Here is a 14,124-nt window from a genome sequence, read left to right on the forward strand (position 1 = left end):
CGAATGCGGTTGTTCAGGATACAAATTATTAGATTGTAATTTTAATCAAATTGTGATTTTACAGCTGGACCAACAACTCTCTGCCCTATAAACCAACCTAAATTTTATTATGCCATATCTTTCAAAGTCAGAAAATTGGCCCGGGACAATTTTTCCCTCTTATTTGATAGTATTTTCAAATGATCCCACAAATGTTCATGTAAATTTGTGAAAGTCGCAGAGATATTTGAGTATGCAAGAAATCTACACATGGAAAAGTTTCATCTGCTAGGAAAATCTGCAGGCGTTAATCTGACGCAAATCTGCTTTAATAAATTTAATATTATTTTTGATCTGCCAAGGGAAAAATGTTTTCCCATGAGGAATACCTTTGCCTACACCGTCACTTTACCAAACAGGCCTTTGAGAGGATTAAGTAAGTGTTTGAGGCAAGGAAACTGTGTGCCTCAGCGTCGAAAACACTTACATATCTAATAGCTTGCCTATATTCACCTACATTTGAAAAAACACTTACAAATCCACCCCTAACACTACATCCGTGAAGAAAAGAAATTTAACCACGCTGGCAGAAACGTGGAAAGTGTTACTTTTGTGCAATAAAGCTTAGATATTCAAAATGCTTTGTGAATCTGAGCTTCAATGATTACTATACTTGACATTTATGGTAGATACCTGTCATGGCTACTCATTAGGGAGGGAGCTTCTTTGCTCTTTGCCAACGAGGGAGAAGGGGCCAGATGTACGACCCTTACAATTTGCGAGTCGCAAATTGCGGCCTTTTGTGACTCACAAAATGTAATTTACAACAGTGCGATCTCAATGGGGTCACAAATTGCCTGCCTCATTAATATTCATTAGCCAGGTGCAATTTGTGACCCCATTGGGGCTAGCACTCCCAGGGATGGCGGCCTGCTGGGGTCAACAGACCACATGTCTGTGACTGCTTTTTAAATAAAGCAAACACAAGGAGATGATGGACGGAGCGCCTAAACTTTTCAGACACTCACCCCCAGTCAGAGATCTGGGTTGAATCCATCCTCGTTTTTTATCTCACTTCGCCACCTCAGTTCAGACCCAGCTATATGCAAATCAGCTATGCATCATGGGAACAGTTCAGCCCGAACTGCCAAGCTAGGTCTTCCCTGAACGGGAACCAAGCATCCTGGGACCGGTTTCTGGGTAACACCCTTCATCAGCCAGGCTAGCTTGAATCCAGTGGCAAAGTGAGCAAGGAGCCCACGTCTGGGCATACCCTGCCAACTTAGGGCGAACAAAGCAAACACAAGGAGATGAACCCAGATCTATGACTGGTGGGGGGAGTGTCTGAAAAGTTTCAGCGCTCCGTCCATCATCTCCTTGTGTTTGCTTTGTACACCCTAAGTTGGCAGGGTATGCCCAGACGTGGGTCCCTTGCTCACTTTGCCACTGGATTCAAGCTAGCCTGGCTGATGAAGAAACCAGTGCCAGGATGATTGTTTCTGGTTCAGGGAAAACCTGGCTTGGCAGTTCGGGCTGGACTGTTCCAATGAGGAACAGGGTCAAGACTGATTTGCATATAGCTTGGTCTGAACTGAGGTGGCAAAGTGAGCTAAAGAACAATGATGGATTCAACCCAGATCTGTGACTGGGGGTGAGTGTCTGAAAAGTTTCAGCACTCCATCATCTCCTTGTGTTTGCTTTGCTTTTAATTAAAGCAGGATTTTTTTAATGCATCCCGTTTTTCTTAACGGAAAACAGGATGCATTTAAAAAAGGAAAACAAAACGTTTGTTTCATTTTTTAAGGGTAAGCAGTGTTCCCTGGGACCACTGCCTGCTCTTAAAAAATATTTTCGCATCCATTCTCAAAGGGGAAGGGGTCTCCTGGCGACCCCTTCCCATTTGCAAGTGGCTTACCACCTACTTGAAGTAGGTGGTAAACTGCAAGTGTTTTGCGACCGCAACTGAGGTCGCAAAACAATCGTACATTGAAGTGTGACTCGCTAGGAAGGGACGCACTTGGCACGCCCCTTCCTAACAGCGAGTTGCAACCCCTATTTTGCGAGTTGATAATAGGTTACTGAGTCGCAAAATATAGTTTGTACATGGGGAAGACCTATTTTGCGGTCGCAAATGGTCCGATTTTCCGTTTGCGAACGCAAAAAACAGTCATACATCTGGCCCAAGATCCTTACTTCTGCAGGAGATTATTGGTACTACCCATTACACTGCCCAGGAGTGCCATGGCTTCCCTGTATTTTTATTCATGGCCAAAACATGGCTTTCCCAGATAACAAGCCCATTCACAGGCTGATGCATGGGTGCCCCTCAGGGATGTAGTGATCATGAGTGCAGCAACATCGTGGCTGCCGATCTGTGGGCCCACTATGCCACAAGTTTAGGAGAGTTTCACTAGAGCACTTCTAGTGCTTGCAAGGGGTTCCCTGGCACTCTTGCTCCACCATGAGTGCCTCCACAGTGGCACAGGTGCAAACAGCTTTCCCAGCATCTGTGATCATCTGACTGGTACCCAGGTATGGTCTCCCATTGATTCAGCAAAAAAGAGTATGTCGAGGAGGAACAAGCATTATGCTGGAGCGATTTATTCCCAGAACTAGATGAATTGAAGAGATCTGCCCAGGGATGTCCTAGCAGAACCTGTCCAGTCGCCTTATTTGAGAAGTGACAAAGGTGTCTGTGTATGTGGTTGCCTTATTTTGCTTGATATCCAATGTGGCGCAGTTCACTGTACGCTTCCAGGACTTCTGCCGGGATGGTCTGCTCGATCTGAAATCCTTTACTTGGGTAGTCTCGAATCCGTTCCACGGTACCTGAAACAGAAAATGAATCAGAATGGATCACTGTTAGATTTGTCATGAATATCGCAGAGCCCAAGAGGCCTGCATTTAAACTGGTCAGACAGAAGATTCTGACCCTCTGCCAGCAAAGTTCTAAGAGGAGTTGGCAGTGGTCCACTTCACTTTTGTGACTGGCTTACCATTCCAACTCAGGAATCAGTAACTTTTCAAAGTTTTGTGACCGGATTACAGTTGCAAAACATTGATGCATTATTTACCACTTCAGTATTTAGAATGGTACCCTACAAAATTCCCCGTCTAAATACCGTAACAGTATAGGGTCGCAATCTCATTTTAGGAGTCAGCAAAAGTTTACCAACTCCTAAAATGGGATTGGTACATTAGTAAAAATGTAATGTTGTGGTTGCAAATTCTGATTCTGAATATTTGTGACTGTAAAAATGCTTTGTGCAACCCTTTGTGCTTTACTCTTGGAAGGGTTAAAGTAATATACATTTAATATTAAATAGTGTTCTATTATGTTTCCTCTCTAAAAGTTAGCATTTGCCTCAGCACTGTGGCTGCACTAATGTGCTTATGGATTATACTTTTCGGCATACAATGGCTGCACATTTCTCTAGGCTTGCTTCCTGAACCAGCTTGGTAGCCCAGACTAGTAAATACAATGAAAAATTGCTGCCCCTCCATAAATATTCTTTCAGATTATAAATGCCAGGCTAGATGTTATCACTTCTCAACTCAGAGGCCAGCAGACAAGTTTCTAGTCCTTGGAGTGAGTAAAAAGACCTAAAAGTGACGAAGTGCCACGAAAGTGCTACTTATGGACAGTGCTTTTACCCAACATGTATCCAATCAGGTCAGTCATGCTCCCCACAGATTCGCCGGGATACTGTTCAATACTCAGCTCAGGAGAGTTGACAAGGGCCCGTGTGTTCTCTTTATCGCCGGGCCATTGCCGCAGGAAGGTGGCTAGGACTCTGCGCTCCATGAACGGCTGCTGAACCAAAATGACTCTCTTAGCTTAAGAGGATAAAAGAGAGACAGTGAGTGTGTGAGTGAGGTAAGAAGTGTGTCAGTGAGCAAGAAAGTGCTTTAGTGAGTGTGTGGGATACTTAAGTGAGTGAATGAGTGAGGGACCAGGTGGGTGAAAGAGAGTGAGTGAATATTCAAGTGAATGCGTGTGGGTAAGTGAGTGTGTGGGAGGATGGGTAAGTGAGCAAGCGTGTGGGTAATTTGGGAGATGCCCAATACAGAATCTGTAACAAGTTCCTGGTTTGTAAGGGTACATGGAAAAAGAAACAAATTATACAGGCCATTTGTTCACAGAATGATTAAAATAATTAAGAAGCATTGTTCCTGGAGATGTAATATATGGGATAAAGTACCCACTATTGTACATAGAGCAAATCACAACACATATGAAAAAGGGCAAAAGCAAAACTGCTTTATCAAGGTCACTGTGACTTACAATATCCTTTCTCAAAAATGGCAAGGCTACTTCAATCCCTATTACTTATTGCCACACCACCTCTCTTCCTGCCCATAGAGCTCAATCTATTCCTTCCTTGTTCACAAAATTGTTTTTTTGGTATTTTTAAAGCATGAACCAAGCTGGTTAGTAATGGAGCACTATACTGTTGCAAGATCTGGAGGGTAAATCCGGGGAGGGGACAGAAGAAAGAAGTGACCCAAATGAATAAACTTTGCCTCAAATATTTCCATTTTAATTGCTAGCACAGTTTATATGTATTTTGAAATCATATGTAGGGAATACACTTTCAATACCCAGGTTGAAAATCAGACATGCTTTGTGTGGTTTTGACTTCTCAGATCTCAAAAGGTATGATAACATGTTTATCCTGCACCAGACGAGGAACAGGATTCTACCAACATCCAAATACTCTAAATGGCTACACATTGAAGAATCATCCTTACATGACATGCGATTAAGGTCAGAGCTACCTCCAATTTCTTATATATGACTAAAACATCTAAATGCCCTTCAGAGTGATAGCAAAACAACTTTACCGGTATCCGAGACAACCCATCTCTCACCGTTTAGAAAATGATATTCCAATAGGGAGCCTAGGCTTTTCATAGTATGCTCTTTACAAACCAGGCTGTACAGAATGACACACATATTTCCTTCAAAGAGCTATATAATAGATTTAACTTACCTCTCTAAGCCCTCTGGGAATATCTAGATTTCAAATCTGCTCATAAACTAGAACGTCCGTCACAACTCCCATGCCTCAGCTTTTCCAGACTTCTGCAAAGCCTTATTTTCCTCTGAAATGAAACTTAATAAAGCCTCACTTTCCTATCAGTTTCTGCAAAATGATAGCACATCCTGCTCAGACAATATCTTCAATGACTAGGGCAGCTATCTCAATGTAAACCTGCAGCTTGAATCTAGAAGAATGATTTTAAAAAACAGTATACATTTTGGCAATGTCCTTCAACTTGTCTTGATTAATTGGAAAATATTCTTTAGAATCAATGGGACTCTACTCAAACGTCACAGATTAAACATTAAAGAAAACTCTTCTTGTGGATGTTTAGAGTAAGTGAAAGATAGTTAAGTTCATATGTTTTTCTAGTGTGTTTTGCCTAAAATATGTTGCCATTTGATAAAATCTAGATTGAAAATTATCACAAATACCCTCTTTGTCCTACCACCAGTCATCGCAGTCAATGAATTAATGCATCTGAAACATATAAGCCACTGTACAGTTTTCTGGGTGTCAAGAATGCCAACCATTGCCAAGCGCATTATCCAGAGACTCTGAAAAAAACTGGAAAAAGTCTACCATTGAAATCTGTATTGCCAACAAGACATTTCAAGCTTCCTTGGAAAAAGTAACTTACAAGGTATTAGGCAAATACTAAAACTTCCAGAAGTTTAGGTGAACTATCTACATGTAAATTTGGGATTTGTTATGGTTCTTTTTGATCGTATGCTGCTGTATCTTTTCATTTTCTCCTCTCTTTTCCCAAGTGTTTTCTTTTTGATGATTTTGTACGTCTCTTTCCTTATCATTTCCGAGATTGTGTCCTGTCATTAAGATAAGTCTTGCGACTTTAATGTGTTGGTATCTGGTTGCTGTATTTTTTTTCTATAACGTTTATCCTGTATCTAATATTAATAACAATAAAAGCATTAGTGTTGAAAAATAACATAATAAGAAGAAATAAATAAAAATTGTGCAGTGATGATTTTGCCCTTAATACTTGTTATTTATTACAAATATATCATTGTACATAATGTTTCTGAATCAAGTCAGACCTTTCGTCAAGTGAATCTGGTTTTTACTAGATTTGAAGACATAGCACAATAAAATTAGAGCTTTATAAAAAGAATATTGTTGTAAGCAATATAGAAATATATAACATATATGAACACGGATGAAAACAACATAATAGATGACTAATGTTTATAAAGTGACAACTATTCTAATTAGGATATATTGACAGGGATAGATCTGTGAAAAGTGTAGATTACGGAATTCATGACATTATCATTGATCATTTCAAGTGAGAGACGTGCTGTTCAATACGGTAAATCAGATAAAATAGCCAGGAATAATCCTATCCCTGAACTTCAAAACTAATCTAATGAACCTTTTTTCCATACTCGTCAAAATCCTTGGTTGGATGTCATTGCGAGGTCCCCTCAAACATCTCCAGACCCAAAGAATGTATCTTTACACACGTCGCTTGAAGACTCTTTATCATGATTTCACCACTGTGAACTGAAACCTTCTCAGACGTACACACTTATTTGGCGTTCAGTTGTACCTCAAATCAGAATTTCTGCGGTGAACAGATCGAAAGATAGCGTAGTAAAATCTGATAGGAGTGTCTTAAAGACATAAGTGGTGGCATGTCAATGCCTCCATATTGAACAAGTATATTACATGATTTTCCAGTCTATATGTTTTTTCTTAAATTATCTGCAACGAGCAGTCTTCTTTCAGATCATCAATTAGGTGTTTAAAAGTCTGTACCAGGATTGCGCAGCTTGAATTATATGGATGTATCTACTTTTCCTCCTTTCATAGCCCGAATGGGGAAACTATGGTCCCAAACACATTTATAATTACAAGACACTTTCAAGGCCTTTTTGTAGATTAGAGAACTTTTGCAGCTTGTTAGATTAACTTGACTAGCTTTTTCCTAAAATGACAGAGTTTAACGTCCTTTTGTGTTACACCGTGATGGGTCTGGGTATTTCCAAAAGGACTACTTCCTGACGTGAAATAAGAGCATTCTCACTCCGGCTATCATTGCCTTTTAAATGAGATGGTAGCACCGTCTCTCAACTGCTACTCAATAATGGCTACAGACCAACAACACGTGGAGCTATAGAAGTTGCCATGGTGCTTATAGATGGCCAGGTGTAGACCTCCCTCTTGTCACTCAAAGACAAACACTGGATGTGAGTACAAGAAATTGCTGTTCGCAACCTCGAAGTCATCTCACACGCTCTTTCCCATTTGCCCTTTGGTCAGGCCAATTATATTGGACTATTTTTGGTCTGTGTCAATGAATTAATATTTAACTTTTTGAAACAATGGATTGCCTATATTATAATGGTGAATATTTAGTCATTCGGCATCGGGGACCATAGCAGATCCATCTATTCTCTACAAATTTGAACAGACGAAATTAAGAAAAATGGTGGAAATAGCCAGCTGATGAAAACAAATCGGTACTCAAAGCCAACATCTTCAGAAGAAACCCACTTCACAGCTACATTTTGGCTCTTTTCTAATGAACCGACAGAGTAATTTCTGGTAATTTACAAAATTTTTGGTTCTCGACCACGAATGTCCCAGAACAATTGTCTTTTAAACGTTAGACAGACACAAGTTTGCACTTTACCTTTACACAATTTTTTATGGATAAAATGTAATAAATAAGGCAAGTAAATGCTCCGATTATTAAGATGGATTGGTCGCCGTAATTGATGCTCATGACAACCACTGGAACATACGTTCTTCACATGCCTTGGTAAGTGGTGCTGTCCGGGCATGTCTTCATTTGGTTAGCCCGGGTATTTTTCCTCCAATTAACTCAACATTCATTTGACCGGAGATGCACCATCTATTTATTGCATTATCAATAACCCGATTGGCTCTCTGGGTATTAGTGGACACCCTAAGTGTACCTCCGTTCTGAGTGAAGGCGGTGTCCACCCAGGCTATGTAGTGTCAGAGTGTAGTGGGTCCTGTGGGAGATCTTTGCCTGTATCCCTGAGGGAGGATGCTTACTGACTCTTCTCAGGTAAAGATCTAACTATCCCCCGCAACTGTTGTCCCTTGCATCATCATGAATAGGAAATGTATACTTGCTGGGTAGTTGTGTTGTTTGAGTGGTTCTCAGATGTTGGTGTGTTCTGCAAAAGATGTTTTAACCATCCAGCCTGTGTGTGCTTCTTTCCATGGCCGCTACTCCTCCAAAAAATCTAGAACGTCGTAGTAGATGGCGAACGCTGTCCTATTCTTTTGCTTGAGTCAGTTTCTCCCTTGTTGGCAGGGTGATACCCAACCATCCCTTTCTTCCTGCGTTGTTGCTGGGTTTTTTAAAGCAACATCAGCCAATGTGACTGACATGCTATTCACAACACCACGTTGACCAATCCAAACTAATGTCACCAGCAACTCTTATTCACACAGCCTGGAAAAAATGGCCGACAACAGGAAGATGCACTTCTACAAGATGGTGGCATAGTTTGGACTTTTAAATAAAGCAGACCTCTGGTTGGCTCTGGATTTCTGCCTCCAGAGGAGGATAAATTCCACCCTTGGTCAGTATCGGTAGATCACCTTGAAACTGAGAAGGCCTGCCCACCAGAGTAGGAAAAGACGCTCACATGAAGTGGGACCTCTTCTGAGTCCCAAGTCTTGGAAGCCTGCATGGAGCCATGCTGCTGTGAGGTGGGTGAGATGGAGAGCTCACTTGCCTGCATGGAGTCATGCTGCTGTGAGCTGGGGGAAACAGCGAGATCACTTGCCTGCATGAAACCATGCTGCTGTGAACTGGGGGAGATGGAGAGCTCACTTGCCTGCATGAAGCCACGCTGCTGTGAGGTAGGGAGATGGAGAGCTCACTTGCCTGCATGAAGCCATGCTGCTGTGAGGTGGGGAGATGGAGAGCTCACTTGCCTGCATGGAGCCATGCTGCTGTGAGGTGGGGAGATGGAAAGCTCACTTGCCTGCATGGAGCCATGCTGCTGTGAGCTGGGGGAGATGGAGAGCTCACTTGCCTGCATGGAGTCATGCTGCTGTGAGCTGGGGGAGATAGAGAGCTCACTTGCCTGCATGAAGCCATGCTGCTGTGAGCTGGGGGAGATGGAGAGCTCACTTGCCTGCATGGAGGCATGCTGCTGTGAGCTGGGGGAGATGGAGAGCTCACTTGCCTGCATGGAGCCATGCTGCTGTGAGCTGGGTGAGGTGGAGAGCTCACTTGCCTGCATGGAGCCATGCTGCTGTGAGCTGGGGGAGATGGATAGCTCACTTGCCTGCATGGAGCCATGCTGCTGTGAGCTGGGGGAGATGGAGAGCTCACTTGCCTGCATGAAGCCATACTGCTGTGAGCTGGGGGAGATGGAGAGCTCACTTGCCTGCATGGAGCCATGCTGCTGTGAGCTGGGGGAGATGGAGAGCTCACTTGCCTGCATGGAGCCATGCTGCTGTGATACAGGGAGATGGAGCGCTCACTTGCCTGCAGCGAGCCATACTGCTGTGAGATGGGGAGACGGAGAGCTCACTTGCCTGCATGAGAAGCTGGACTGCACCTTCCAGGAGCAGCTGACCTGATCCAAGGAAGATCTGCACATGGCTCCGTCAACTGGAGAGTCTGAATGGAGGACAGCTCACAGTTTAAGGTTACCCAAGAGTCACAAGTCCTCCTCAACCAGCTGGCTAGAGGTTTGAAAGATCCAAGCACAGCAGCATCCAGGCTGTGCAGCTTCAAAGTGGTTTGTCTTCAAAGAGCTAGAGAAGCTTTGCTGCCCAAAATGCATTCTTTATCTTTGGGGTGCATGTATCGCCCCCTGTCCCGTCAGAGCGGCATAGCAAGCAGCCTAGCTTCATACCCCAGCACAGAGTAAAGTTCTTCTGGCCTGAGGAGTCTGTCATAATTCAGAACCACTTGAACCATATTTCTGGGCTGTAGAGTTAAAGTGACACTCACCGTTAAAATTATGATTGAAACTCCACCTCTGAGTCCTGTTAACAGAGGGAGGGAATTGGTGAAGCCTGCATCTCAGTGGCCGCACTCCCCATAGAAAATCGACAGCACCTGTGATGGATGTGCAGATCCAGGTCTCCAGGTTTTCTGTACCCTTAGGACTCCATAGTGATGGTGGCCCGGCACCCTACCTGTGCTACTGAAAAGATAGGAAATAGTTGGCCTTAAACTGGTTTCGGGACCTCGGTGACTTGTCCTGCAGCGTAACAGGACACCAGCAACTGGATCTAATTTCACCAGTGGCTTCAGCATTGTGTCTAAGAATACCTGTGATGTCGCGAAGTCACGTCCTTGTTGTTTGGGTGGTGGGATTTGGGCAGTGCTTAATCTGAGCTGGTGGTTTCCTGTACACGGCACCTGCACTTTATTGTCAACACCGACAATTATTACCGCCTGCCACATGGTGGTGCTGTTTGTATAATTTTGTGTTTCCGGTTTCCAAAATGAATGGGTCTGAACACACCACATCTAGATTTTCCATGTGTGATATACACCAGGAAGAACAGGGGCTGGTATAGGGGTATGGGCTGCGGGCAGAAGCACAGCCCGGACCCTGCTTCCCACTTCCAGAACTACAGGGGAGCAGACAATGTTCCCGACTGCTTTAATTGGAAATAAGTGCTGGTACTCACTATCCGGAGTACTTGTCTGCTCCTGAGAAGTGTTGGTACTCCCGCATTAAATGTCTTGAATCAGTGCTGAGAAGTGCGGGTACTCTCCCTTTCAAATTAAAGAAGTGCAGGTACTCAGTACCGGACAGTACATGCTCATTTAAAGCACGGGTTTGCCACAGAGAGGCTACAGTCTGGCCTCCCCTGAGATGCCCTCTTCCCACCCTTTCAAAATGCTCTGATCTGCAAGACACCCCCCACCAGTGCTTTAAATGGGCCGGTACTCAACGGCAGAGAGTACCGGCACTTCTTATTTTTACGACTCTGAGTACCGGCACTTCTCTGCTGCCAAGGAGAGTACCGGTACTCAAACAGTAGGCGCCTTGTCTGTTAGTGCTGGTGACCTGTATGACAGCCAAGGCACTTCTGTAGCAGTGACTGGTGAGCTGAGCCCCTGCTGAACTATTCAGCGTGGGCTCATTTGCATAACGTCCGGTGTTCACCCTCCTGCTGTGTTGCAAACACAGGATTGAGGCAGCCAGGTGACGGCGCAATTAAGAAATCCAAATCGGGTAACGAGGTTAAAAGGGCTTTAATCTTTCCTGATTCTTTTGCGTGAGTGTCTGCTTATGTTTGTCTGTTTACCTGTGGGCGGTTTTGTTTGAGAAAAATAGTGAGAGAAAGGGGAGTGAGATTCGAGACACTCTTGGGAGGTATATTAAAGGAAATGTGGGGAATGCTTTGTGTGTGCACGTCTGCTTGTGTGTGTGTGTGAGCGTACGTGTGTGTGTGTGCGTACACTCGAGAATATATAGTATTGTGCCAAGCAACACCAAATAACAGTATGGAAACTTCAAATATTATAAAACAAGGAAATGTTAAAGCATCACCGCGTTTGGCTTTTGTTAGGAGTTAACCTATTTTGTTTATAGAAACTCATTTCTCGTGTGTTTTGCTACGTGCTGCAACTAGTACTGAAGTCAATAAGTAACAGGTTGTCTTGCTCCTAGTCCCGCCCCTAGCCCCGCCCACTTGCCTCATTTTAATGAGTACCTGCACTATTTTTTTCCCCATTTAAAGCACAGCCCCCCACCCCAACAAAAATTACCTTCTGCTCAGAGCAAGTGGTAAAATATGAGACAAATCTTTCTAAAACGGACCAGGGTTAAACCGGCCTTAAGGGATCCGGTAATTTGGGGGTCTGGTTGGTTATTCCCCATTCTGGGGAGTTGAACTCAGGATCCCTGTTAACTCATGGGGGGCGATACCCTCCAGAATTATTCCATTCTGGTACGGTATCTACCTGCGAATTTAATGGGGAATTTGGAATGGGGGTCTGATATTTTTTGTAACTAACACAGAATCAAACATTTAGAGTTTTGAACTTTTTCTCAGTTTTTTCGATTAGTACAATTACTAAAGCCTATAGCGCCACCGTGTGCCTATGTGAATAATGTTACTTACTCGATAAATTGCTCCCTGCTGCTGGCCGGCAAAGGGTAGTTATTCCCTGGGAATGATCGCCTAAAAAGTTATATTTCGACGCAGCTGGCAGAATTTACTATCCCTGCCAGAGAGAGTCCCGCAGTGAGCAGGGTTCAAGAGCAGGGTGTCTGTGATCTGCAAACTTCTGAACCCCAATAGGGAGCGCGGAATGCAGCAGGAGAGGGGGTGCAGAATGAAGCAGGAGAGGGGAGCATCTGTACTTGCAGAAAAAAACTGGAGTCATGTACAGTGCAGGTGATAATAAAGGCGCTAGTGCAGAAATAAGGCTGTGCCTTAAAGCAACTAAAGGTTTAGCATAGCACAAAAAAGTAACTTAACATAAACATGAATAATATGCCAGGGTTGTAGCAAGGGTGGAAACTGCGCATCTGTGCCTACTATTTGGAATGAAACAGTCTGTAGAGCCTTCTGCCAATAATTATTGGCTGGCAGTGAATAGCTCAGCTAACAGGCAGTAGTTGGGTAACAGGAAGCAAAGAGTATATGTGCTGAGGAACAAGGGCGTAACGGAGACCCATGAAGCACCTGTAGTGGGGGAGGGGGGGGGGCACCGTTCACCTCAAAGGGGTCCCCCTTAGGCTGGCCAGCTGCAAACAGATACAATACATGGAAGCAGCAAGGCAGTTAGGGATTGGGTAATGGGGGGCCCCCTCAGCTCACCTTGCACAGAGGCCGCCTGAGCCTTTGTTACACCACTGCTGAGGATTAGAAGTAAGTAATCTATGCATTACCTCCTCATCTCTCTTCTTCACACAAATGGGTCAGCTTGGGGAGGGGCCAATGCGAATTTGTATAAAGGTGATTCATTTCTGTGATGGAAGAGTTGAGCTGAAGTGCACTGGAATGGATACACCCGGAAGAATATTAATGCCGGCATCACGGTATGCTTTGTGAGTGAGTCTCTCGAAGTGCGCTGGCATAGCTAGAGAATGGATACCATACCTCTTGGTTCCTGACAAACTCCGTAGAACAGTGACGTAAGCGTTTGAGTGTGAGGATAGAGTTCATGATGTAGAATTTTCAGTTAACGGTTACAAGCCAAGGAATAAAGACGTGTAATACCAAGCTCCGTGTGTGGCGTGATCATTTACATGTTCCGAGGCTGGGGAGGATGCTAAAAGGACCAAAAGGCAAAACATGGCTGGGAGATTATTGTGTTCTTGTTGTGAGGGGGGTGTGGTCTTGACTGCTCCTTGTGTGGTTATCAAATGCAAGCTTCTTTTGATTTTATCAAGTGCAGAATATTTTTGGTGTTCTGTAAATTTTGGGGCAGGGTCAAGATTGATTTGCATGCAGTTGGTACCTTCCTGGAAATGTACGGAAAAGCTGAAAAAAGATGGAATGGAGCGTGATCACAGTAAGTGGTCCGTTTAATTCAAGATTTTCCATCCATCACTGTTTTGCTCGCCTGGTGCACTAGTGAACTGATATGAACACCGCAACTTCACTCTTACCTGGGATGTTTTTCTCGTTCAGGATTTGCCAAGAAAATCGTATGTTTTCCCCTGTATTAGTTGCCCTTTTCTCCAGAATGATCTTTGTTTCAGGAACTCCCAATTTCATTGCAATATCAGAAAAGATCTCGGCTTCAGGTCGGTCCCACATGCCTGCAACAATATGGAAGGGGAAGAGATTTGACTCGCTCGGGCTATGAAAGAGAAGTCATGCTTGCAAACATACTTCAGAACATCTGTTTTTAAAGGATGTGTCAAGGGCGGTAGTGGAAATCTGATTGGACAAAACTGCGCAGGCGGCGGGCTAGGAAAACTCCATCATAAACGAGGAGTCGACACCTATAACTAGAGCCACTGGAATCATGCGGTTTTGTTGCCATGGTGTTTCCTGCATGGATGTGGATTTGCCTCATTTGCCACATAATGCATCATCTGCTGCATAATCTGCTGATTTAAACAAAAAAACACTACTAGCTTGAGGGATCAAAAGGTACTTAAACTGC

At 43.9% G+C, this 14,124-nt stretch overlaps 1 protein-coding gene across 1 annotated transcript in view; it reads right to left on the reverse strand.

Annotated features, from left to right (window-relative positions):
- Positions 1 to 1,580: 1,580 nt before the first annotated feature.
- The window catches only part of LOC146812666 (uncharacterized), a 41,497-nt gene continuing 28,953 nt past the window's right edge, over positions 1,581 to 14,124 (reverse strand). Inside the window, exons 4-6 of the mRNA XM_085619774.1 lie at positions 13,622 to 13,774; positions 3,634 to 3,816; positions 1,581 to 2,808 (exon numbers count right to left, since the gene is read on the reverse strand). Coding sequence (XP_085475900.1) covers positions 2,690 to 2,808; positions 3,634 to 3,816; positions 13,622 to 13,774 — 455 coding nt within the window. The 3' untranslated portion in view covers positions 1,581 to 2,689. The remainder of the gene's footprint in view (positions 2,809 to 3,633; positions 3,817 to 13,621; positions 13,775 to 14,124) is intronic.

This window comes from Triturus cristatus, chromosome 7, assembly GCF_964204655.1.
Source record: "Triturus cristatus chromosome 7, aTriCri1.1, whole genome shotgun sequence".
NCBI lineage: Eukaryota > Metazoa > Chordata > Amphibia > Caudata > Salamandridae > Triturus > Triturus cristatus.